The 10,775-nt window shown below is 42.8% G+C and overlaps 1 protein-coding gene across 1 annotated transcript in view; it reads right to left on the bottom strand.

Annotated features, from left to right (window-relative positions):
* Positions 1–6,698: 6,698 nt before the first annotated feature.
* The window catches only part of LOC106940230 (myelin associated oligodendrocyte basic protein), a gene marked incomplete at its 3' end in the record, with an annotated part of 41,596 nt that continues 37,519 nt past the window's right edge, over positions 6,699–10,775 (bottom strand). The window contains exon 2 of the mRNA XM_015022911.1: positions 6,699–6,926. Within this exon, the coding sequence (XP_014878397.1) occupies positions 6,699–6,926 (228 nt within the window). The remainder of the gene's footprint in view (positions 6,927–10,775) is intronic.

The raw sequence follows: 10,775 nt of genomic DNA, 5'->3' as shown, positions 1-10,775 counted from the left end.
CAGAAGAAGTCCCAAAAGTCACCAGCAAAACCTCCAAGCGTATAATGCTCAGCCGGTTTCCTTCATGAAAAAAAAAAGAAAAATAAAAAAACACAGAAACTGCTGCACCTACACACACCGCAGCACCGCACAGCAGGAGCACAAGCAGCATCACAGCAGCACCTGTGTTGCCTCCTTCCAGCGGCGGGGGCTCCACCCTGAAACCGAAGCGGTGCTCAGATGAGAGGTGCAACTGATTCAGTCACACCGACCCACAGGCTCACACTCCGAGGAGACCCGGATCTGGATCCCAACAAAGACTGTAGTAACTCGGAGCTGAATCTGCAAAACACGAGACTTGTGAAAACACTGAAATGTCACGCGCGCGCTTAGAAGGAAGTCTGTGTGTTGCGTTTTGTTCGCTCGTAAGCATTCCCTGCACAAATTGGAAATGCACGTCGGGGGGCGTGGGGGTGCTGACAAAAACAAGTTCTCTTGAGGGGCGTCAGACTGAAGGTGGAGAGGGAATGTTTACAAAGCGTACTCTACCAAAAATATTTTTTATTTTTGTTTTGTTTTGCATTATTAAATGATTTCTAATTAATTAACATTACGTTGAGCCCCGCTGGCGGGAGCAAGGGGTTGAGTTACTGAAATCTGCATTAATAATACCAGTGGAGTACAAGATGGCTTAGTTTGCTTTTGTTGCCTAATTCAACATACGGAGGGATATGACTGTCTAAAATGAAGGCAGAAAAAACAATCACCAAAAATTAGAGAGAAACAAAGAAGAAAAAATATCAGCGTTTCACAGAAGCTTGAAATTGGTCAAATTAAACAGAGGAGGTTCATTTTTCAACTTTAAGCCAATAACTGACAACATGGGTGTGGCAAACTTTAGTTATTATAAGAGCTATCATCGGGGAATGTCTGTCAAATGTATTGTTTTATGAAAACCATTAGGTATTCATCTTCTTTTCTGTGACGGCATAATGATGGCAATTAAGACATTCCAGGAAAACAAAAACTAAATCTTTGTCTCTTATATCATGGGAAAGTTGTGCAGGGTAGATATTGATGTTTAGTTGCTAAAGGCCACCAAGATGACTCCTACATAGGAGCCAGGATTTCTGGCTCTGCTCCTGATGTTGCCTCACTCAGTGGATGAAATCGATGTGTGCACCTGGTGAGATTCTCCATGTGCACATCGGCTGTCGCTCCCGGCTGTGTATCCAGTGCAACTAACAGCCAGGAGTTATGGGTGACTGGTGGCCCCCATGTCAGCTGGGTTGAACATGACACACGACCGTGAAAGGAGGAATGAAGTGGAGGAGGAGGAGGAGGGAGAGGAAGATGATTAGTGGCTCTCCTTCCTGTGCCTTGAGCTGGCCAAGATGAAGGCTTTGCATTTCGGTACAGCTGCTCTTTTCGATATGAAGAAAAGCTTCCGGCAAGAACTCTGTGGGGTTCAGACACTAATTTACGTCAGATTTTTGATTTTAACTGGGAAACTTTTTTTTTTTTTTTTTTGCTATTGCTGCACGTAACTGTGAATGCGCGCATCTATTTGCCTCGGCACAATACTTCAAATGAAATGGACGAAATAATCAATTCTCCAGCTTAGCTTGCAGCTTGATTTGCTTTTTTTTTATTGTTAGAAAATAAAAGGCAGACACAACAAGCGAGCCACACGTTCCGTTGTCACTGCTGCCGCCAAAATGACAAAAGCACAGACCAGACAAGCTGTTAAGACACACGCCGGCTGAGACGTGCGGATGTCTTATTAAAATCCGGAGCTCTGCACATATAGTTCATCTGGAGGCTGGCGCTGCAGGGCTCGGCCTCAGGTGTCAGAGACCAGTCTTGTTCACCCACACTGATAAAAATACATCTGCACGGAGGACAGAAAATGATCACACAGTGACTCGCTTCCTCTGCACGCTCGAGGTTCTCCAGCGACAGAAGCGAGACAGCTGATTGCACTTACAGCGATCGTGTCTCCAGAAACACACTGCCATTTTTTCTAATATAGATTCGTTTTATTTGGAGGTTTCAATGTTTTAGCCCGGCAAGGCTAAGACGGACAAAACGGATCGCCTAAATTTGGAATCTAAAAAGCATAGCTAGTAATATTTCACAGGAATTGTGGAAAAAAAATAAAAACAATAATATGTGCAACACAGACAGGTCATTAAACATTAAGCAACACGAGGGAATTTCCTTGAAAACACATATCAATTACTGTGAGTCGTACTGAAAACTAATATTCTACTTAACAGAAATGAGGTCTTAATGGATAGCTCAGTGCAATTATCTTAGCTTTTTACTGCTTGCAATCTCAGGAATGTTTGAAGCACCAACAAAGAACCTTTAATGCTATAAGTCATCAATTAAAGCAATATCCCCAGCAACACCTATATTGAAAATGATCAAACAACTCATTAGTCAACTGCCTGTTGAAATGATCGCCACGATGCAGAAAAAAAAACAAAAAACAAGATAGTAAACTGACTTTAGCAGCAGAGTGCATGCAAGCTGGAATAAAAGTGTTATTCCCTTATTTTGTATTACTTCCTCATTTATAACACGTTGCATGTTAGCTTGTCTAAAAAGCTGTTCAGGTTTGTCCAAACAAGTAGCAATGAAGCAAGTTTAGTAAAATAGTAATTTTGTCAAGTGTACATATCAATAGTGATGACAGCTATGGCTCCTCTGAGTGGTACGGCATGGTGCAGCACCAGTGGTGCCTAACCGCTCAGTGGGAAATAAGGCATTAGTGTGTGTACACTGGGATGAAGAGTGTTAAATTTAAAGTGTGTGACAGCATTAGAAAGAATGTTCAATGCCATATATAGTTTGTGACGTAATAATGACAAAAATAAGTCTAATTTCCCTGGCATGCCAGCCATTTAAATGAATAAGGAAGACTTGTGGGGAATTTTGCTGATGACACAAAGTGTCCACTCTCTGTGGATGTGCTGATACTTTTGCTTTCTTTTCCATGAAACTCATTCTGCAATCCAGTTATTCCACTTAAAGTTCAGAGTAAATACAGATTTATTACTGTCCCCTGAGGCGGGCTGGTCTGTGTTGTGATATTTCAGTTAGTCGTGAGTCATAGTGAGCATGTGTAGATGACGGAACCAAACAAAACAAAAAAAAATTCAGAAAGAGGCTATTTAGTAAAATTACATTTGGCTCACTTCTAAAACTCACCACGCTACAGATTGTTTTAAAAAATACCAAAATAATCTGTGGCAGCGGCCAACCTTGTATCGGTATGTACCATAAAACGCACCTCAGTTCAGATCAAGTTTTGTTCCTTAGCATTTTGTTAAGAGATTCTTTGAGTCAAAAAGTAGGTTAAAGCCTAAATCTCATGTGGTGGAATCTATTTAAAAGGTTCGACAACGAATGAGCGTCACACGCACACAGGCTTTGCGTTGGCAGTTTATGAGATCCGCATCAAGTTAAGTAACTACTTGGCAACAACAACTCCCGACCAGATTTGAGAGTGCTCCCTCAGCTGGTGTCTTAAAACCTCCGGCCAGTCAGCAGCTTGGCATTGTGAAGCAGGCTGGCCTGTTGCAAAGGTGCAAATTACATGTGGAATCTGTTTGTCTGTGTTTTCAAAACTATAATATAAAACACAATGGACTGCATACATTGTTATTGTTCCCGCTATTCTGCGTAAAGTTAACTTTAATTTACCTCTGTGTTTTGCATGTGCTTGTGTACATGTGTGGCATGCCGTCGGCCTCCGGCAGACGCCCTAATCTCCTTGCAGTCATGCTTTAGGAAAAGATTATGAAAATGGTGCGAGCAGTTTGTCACTTTAGTTTATTGCTACTTCTGTGCACACAAACACATGCGCGCCGTTTATAGGCGGGTGGGTACACTGTTCTGCAGCCGGAGGACTCTATAAAGCCGTGAGCAGTCCATTTCTGCAGATTAAGCACAGAGGGTTGCTGTAGCTTGAATGCAAATGTGGACAGAGTGCAGGTAAAGGAAGGACGCAAAGAGGATTAACTCATTAAATAAAGCAAACTTTAACAAAAAAAAAAAAGAGAGAGAGAGAGAAGTAAGTCCTTGCTGATATCATTTTTACTCCTGGATAATTGGAATTGGTCATTTCCTCCTTTGCCACTTCTCTTTTTTATCCTCTTTCCCTCCCTCTCACTTCATCCTTTGACCTTCCTTTTACATTTTCTTTCCTTTTCCCCTTTAGGATTTTGCTCACTGCGTTGGGTGAGGAGTCAAGATAAGGAAAGAAAACAACTCCTCACTTCTTGCTAGAAATGTTTTGACTCCTATGATGAAGCCAGAGGAGCGGGTCCTGTGTGTGTTTGTGTGGACCGAGGCTTCAGGACACCATTAATTCAAGCAGACTCCAGTCTCCTTCTGGTTCTGGAGGGAAATCTCTGTTTAGTGCAGGCCTGCGTGCGGCTGTTCTGACACCATCTGCGTCAGCGCCGAGCGGTCCACCGGTTTCAATCTTACAATCAAAAACATCAAAAAAAAAATAAAAGAATAAATGCCGGGTTCCTCTGGTAATGCAATTGTTTAGCACTTGATTAATGCACATTGCAGACCATCTCTCTGCTCGCAGGCATGTGTGCATCCATCCATGTGCAGGTGGGTGACTGTAGCTTCTGAGCGAGTCCATGTGTGCCATGATTACAAATCTGCTTTTCCCTCGACGGTTCGCAGTGGCGAGCAGCACGGCCGTGCCTCTGCGAGCGCTGAAGGACAGCCGGTGCAGGCGAGTGACACCATTTGGTGAGTTATGAATTTGCACATTGAAATTCCAGAGAAAGGCCCGAAAAGATCCCCCCCCCCCCCCACCAAAAAAAAAGCCAAAGAAATACAGACGAGTACAATGTACTTATCTGAAGTAATTCAGATAAGCCTCGTATTTACCGTAGATATGTTCCTCTCGACATCACCCACGAACGCAAATTACTTTTTCAATATTGCATTTTCAGCATGATGACTGCGCTCGTCCTCGCCGTAGAGCAGCTACAGTCTATTTAGCGTCGGATCGATGTCTTTTCCTTTGCAATCATTGACTCGAACGCTAACAAACCGTGATTTCCAAAACAATCCTTTCCAGAGCTCGTTTAGCCTCGATCGACCTACAAAATCGCCGTCCCGAAATGACGAGACTCCAACTCAGAGAGGCTGATTCAGGCTGAAAATCAGATGTAAGCCGGTTTAATGGACTTATAAAACGAGCCGTGTTTTAAAGCGGACAGCAATGCTGTGACACACAGGGCCCATCTGCGTCTACGTCCGAACCTATAACGAGAAGATTGCGAAGCCCCCGGGCAAAAAGAGAGAGAGATAGACACATGGAGAAAGAGAGAGCGAGGGCGAAGATGATCGATGCAAGCACCTTTTTTTTTTTGTGTGTTTTGGCATGATTCCTTTCCCTTTTCTTTCCTCCCTGGCTCTTGGCTTCATTTTCCCTGCCATGTGTCAAATAGCAAAACCAAGGGCAGCTGTTCTAACTCATCATGCCGAGCAGCAGAAATCAATGAAAACCTGAAAGAGATGGAGGACTGAGGGGAGATGGTGAGCCTAAACATTTCATAACTGTGTTGGACGCTGTCGTCCCCCAAACCTCAGGTTGCACTGGCATTTACATATCATTGGGAATATCAAAATGCATTATATATTTCACTCTAAGTGTCACTACAAACGCAGACGATGAGTTTTGTGGATTTGAGACGGAGGAAACTGGTGGAGTCAAATTCCAACTATAATACAAATCTCTTATAATCCAACTCTCCACTGCGTTTTTTTTTTTTTTTTTTTAACAAATCAATCAAAAAATAAGTAGGCAGCATTCCCAACACCCCAAACGTTCTTATACAGAAAGTTTAATATTCATCCATTGTTGAGTTGGAGCACCAGAACGACTCCCAAGGCTTTTGGATGGTCATGCATGAACAAACAGGATAAACAGATACGAACACACACACACACGGCTCATTTGAATAAACAACCAGCAGCAGCACATTCCCCTGTCTGTTTCGCTTCTCTGAATGTTTTCCTCAAATTCGTTTGCGCCCCCCTCTCTCTCTCTCTCTCTCTGGAAAACCTCGATTTTCAAAGATCTTCAACAGAAAGTCGATTTGACGACTGCCAGAATAAATAAAGCCAAGGAGAGAAAAAGAATAAATACATCAATGAAGTTGTGTCGAAAAAAATAATACAAAAGAACAACAGAAGATGACATTTAGCTTTGGAGCTGCTCAAATTTCATCTAACCCCTCTCTCCACCTTTCATCCTCTGGTTTTCCGACAATTCTAGTCCCTTTTCTGTTTCGATTGCCCTCAACAACCTTGTTTTCTTTTGACCTTTGCATCACAAGGAACATTAAAATGTGAGCTAGATGTCACTTTTTGAAAACGATGAAGTGAACCAAAGCCCAAAGACGTTGCAAAACCTTAAAAGACTCGTTTACGCCAGCCCGGCTTTCCCGCTCATTCATTCACTTTTCCTCTCACATCTGTGTGTCTTTCAGCCTTCTTCCCACCTCAATCAAAAGCAACCTTAATAATTCCAGCTTATCTTCACACTAACAATTTTCCTCCGGCGTCCTCTGGGTGGAACATCCCAGCTTCCCTCCCATGTGTTATCTCGCTTCATTCCTCCAGTCACCACTGTGTGCATGCGAGAGCGTGCGTGTGTGTGTGTGCGCGCGTGAGCAAACACTAACCTGCCCTTCTGGCACGCTGAGCAAAGCCAGGCTCGCTCCCTCTTGCTGTAGGTGCAGCAGGTCTTGCACACGTTGTACTGGCAATCCAGGCACTGGCGCTTGGGGTTGAACAGGAAGGTGAAGGGCGCGCAGCAGCGGATGCAGCAGTGCTCGTTGAAACGATGCTGCTTGGAGAGGATGGAGCATCTGCTGCCTTCCTCCGTGAGCTCCTGCTTCATCTCACTGGAGAGAGAGAGGAAAAGAGAGAGAGAGAGGGAGAGAGAGAGAGAAAAGGCAGGGAGGGGGAGAGAAAGTGAGAGGCTGGTGAGCGTCTGGTTGAGCGGTGGGGAGTGAAAGCGGCACAGTAAGTAGGCAACAAAGAATAATTAGAAAAGCTGCAGCGGATTAAAAATTCAAAGGGGTGCAGGGCATTGAAACAAAGCAGGAGAGAGCAGAAAGGGTCATTTCCATCCACTCCCAACTGCGTGCCCGTCTCTCCGTCCCTTACACCGATTCAGTGGAATTAACATGATGGCTGACATTTCAATTTGGAAAAGACCTGACATGCCTTGCTTTCCCTGCATCCGTCTAAATTACAGCTGAAGAGGGCATGCCACGCACATCTGCTTCCTCCAAGACGTTTTGTTATCCATTAATTAAGACATTGTGACAGTGAACTGGCATAAATAGCAACCTAGTTTGGGAGACGACGCCTAAAGCTAGGACAAAAAATAAAATAAAATAATAAAATCCCTGCCGGGGAGCCGTTCAGGCACAAGCTCAAACAATTAAAGTTTGAAACAGGAAAAAAAAAAGAGAGGTGAAGTCCCAGTATTAGGAATCCCTTAGGAAACAAATCAGACTACTGAAATGCAAGATTTCAGAATGAGAATCCTTCCCTATTATAATAAAGGGAAGTAGAAGCCTCAACACTGGAAGACTAAATTCCTCTAAGAAATCAGAGGGAGTTTCAGCTTTGCCATAGATATGAAAAAGTTTGACATGTTGTCTGTTTCAAATGTTGACAGGCATTTCTGTTTCAACAACTCTACAGTTGTGATAATAATTTGCTGCATGGAGTTTGCATGTTCTGCCTGTGCATGTGTGGGTTCCCTCCAGATACTCCAGCTTCCTCCTAACGGTCAAAACCATGACTGCAAGGTTAATTGGTCTCTCCAAATTATCCTTACATGTGTGTGTGTGTGTGTGTGTGTGTGTGTGTGTGTGTGTGTGTGTGTGTGTGTGTGTTAGTTCCTGTCTCTGCAAGGATACGCCTGTTGGATAATGGACGGATGTATCAATATGTCCAGTTTAGAAGATGAAACAATTCTTAGGAAAGCAGAGTCCCAGTGATAAACCTTTCATAAACCATCTGTATTTAATTAATCAGTAATGTAAAATAACATTGGAGATTCTGTGTTTGGCGTTTTTACGCTTGTCTTAATCTGAAGTGGTTCTCTTGACAAGTACAGTGAAGATTTAATAGATAATAAAATGGGTGTACAGCATTTGTTCAGTGTAAATTTATCACAGTAATTTAGATTTTTAGCTAAAGATGATTAGATGCAATCGAAACTCGTGAAAGAGCAAGAAAGGCCCCGTCGGTTCAGCTCTGCCAGGAAGCCCACGGCAACTCGACTGTCAAAAGTTCAAGATTACTGGGCTTAGTTTAAATTATATATTTATGTAACATAATTCCCAAAATGATACCCACACACACAACAAAATGTTTGAAAAACAGACGTAGATGAATATTCAAACGGAACTAAAACAAAACGCCAAGATAAAATGAGCTAAAAACCAAAACAATGCTAAAGGCTAAGGAAGTACGTGCAATCAATCAATAAGAACTACAAAGCTTCTCCGAAAGAGGGCACAAAGTTCAACTGATAGACTGACTTTAAAGAAAGTCTTAGCCAGTGAATTAAAAAAAAAAGAAGCAAAAATTTAAAATTTGTTGCATTATTTATCATTTGATTAACAAAATACGTGTGTGGATATGATGGCATCCTTTCTGAATGCAAACTAGGAGCATTAGCCTTGAGGAAAGGAAAACAATGGCCTGAAAATATAAGATGTGAATCAATGTTTTAACTAGCAGGGCCGCTGTGTAAATCCTCGACTGCTAATGTAAATGATCCACAGCCTTAGAGTAGAAATTCTGCTGACTGTGCATTAGAAGCAACAGCCTCCCACCCCCTCAAAAAAAGAGATAAATGTTTTGCTTTAATACTATAAAATCAGTCGTCGTTGGCCCAAACAGCAGTGGTGTGAAATGTTCCTGACAGCGTTCCCAGAGAGGAGGTCGGTGCGACACATTTACCCACACTGTCAGCCACCAGCCGTCGTCAGGCTGCGATATGGAGGCAAGGCAAAGATGTTGCTGTTGGTAAGGTGTAAAAAGAGGAGTTCTGCTCAAACAGCTAGCGAGTAAATAATTTAAGATGCTCCACTGCGGGATGCGCTCGGCCAAAGCTCGTCCTTCAGGACTCTCGGTGATCCCACGCACGGACACGCGCATTCAGAATACAATTCAAACACACAATGCTGCTGAGAAATGATTGCCACGGAGAAAAGATGCGTCTGCGGTCCCCTACTGCCGCTAAAAATTAAATGTGTGGCAAGACAGTGTGCTGAATGCAGCGTATTGCAAATTTCCTGCGTGTAATGTGTTTCCATTGGGGGGTATTTCAATCTCCTCGCAACCCCAAGTCATCAGCGCCGCTCCTCAAGCACACTCTCCGCTGCTCCGCTTATTGCTTTTCATATGCATCATTACACGGCACATATTAACAAGATGAACAAACCAATTCATAAAGGGTGTCGTGAGAACAGGGCCGTGTGCGAGCGTGCTATGTTGGTGCAGACATGACTACGTTTTCTGTTCTAAAAGCCAGAAATGTACTTTTATTATTATTATTATCATTATTATTATTTCCAAGAATCATAGTGTGGTTTGACAAGATCCAATTTTTCTGTACTGAAGAAAAAAGAAAGAAAAAACATACAGAGTGTGCTCATCTCTCTATAAGCTGGAGAAAGCAGTTGTCTGAAAATCATTTTGTTAGGTCCTAATTAGGATCAGGAACTGCATTGCCTTTCAGTGTCCCTTAAATGAGTTTAATCAGCAGAGCAGTTACTGTAGATGACGGTTATGTCTCTCCGGCTGTTTAATTACATCATCTAGCAAATGCACAAAAAGGGTTTTGTAATGCTTGGGATAACTTTGCATTAACATACAGCTCAAAACATCGCTCTTCCCAGCAGTTGCACTGTTGACAGAAACACTTGGGGCTTCCAGATGCCAGCAGCCACTTTATTCATTTACCCTTGAACTTGTTCGCATTTATGTCACATTATCCACCTGTGTGTGATTTAAGCTCAGTAAATCCGAAGGTGTCGGAGTTTCTTGGAGAACAATCGAGGACAGACGCGTTACTAAAAACCAGAACATTTGATTACGACATCTTATTAACTGCTGTTTCATTCATCACCAACTCAAAACAGGAAAGGGTACGTCGCAACTCCAAACTCGTGACAAAGGAAGTGGGCCGCTTACCAGAGCATCATCCAGAGACGCGGTCAAAAAGGCCGTGGTAGTTCTGGACGAGCTTCGTTTCAGACGCCGTGAGTGGCAAAAAAAAATAAAAAATTCAGCCCCTTTCATCACCTATTTCGTCATCTTTCATTATGTTAAAGTCTGCCAGATGTTTGGGGAGTTTTCCTGAAAGCTGCGGCCGTATGTCGCATCAAGTCACAATTTTCCCGTGACATTTAAAATGCTAATATTTGAAATTAATAACTTGTTTTTTAATGTCGACAAGATTAACGGCAGCAGCTTGTGACAAATTGGTGAGGGAGACGTCTCAGAGGGTGCCGAAAGTTTAAAGTTTCCAAACTTTAGGATTGCAAATAAAAGTACTGAGTGTGCTGATGAGTCACCGTGGGGTAAAAGGTGATGTTGCTGTGAGAAACAACAAACTGAACACCGATCCCTTACATTGTAGCTTTAGGAGTGCATGTAAATTTAATGATATGCAAAGTATTTCTGGTTGCCTGTCACTCCCGATGAGAAAAGCTTTTGCTTAAGAT

This window comes from Poecilia latipinna, unplaced genomic scaffold (genome assembly GCF_001443285.1).
Source record: "Poecilia latipinna isolate Pla-1442-1.1 unplaced genomic scaffold, P_latipinna-1.0 Scaffold3138, whole genome shotgun sequence".
NCBI classification, from domain to species: domain Eukaryota; kingdom Metazoa; phylum Chordata; class Actinopteri; order Cyprinodontiformes; family Poeciliidae; genus Poecilia; species Poecilia latipinna.
The sequence above is the reverse complement of the archived record's forward strand: the minus strand, read 5'-3'. Positions and strand labels throughout refer to the sequence as shown.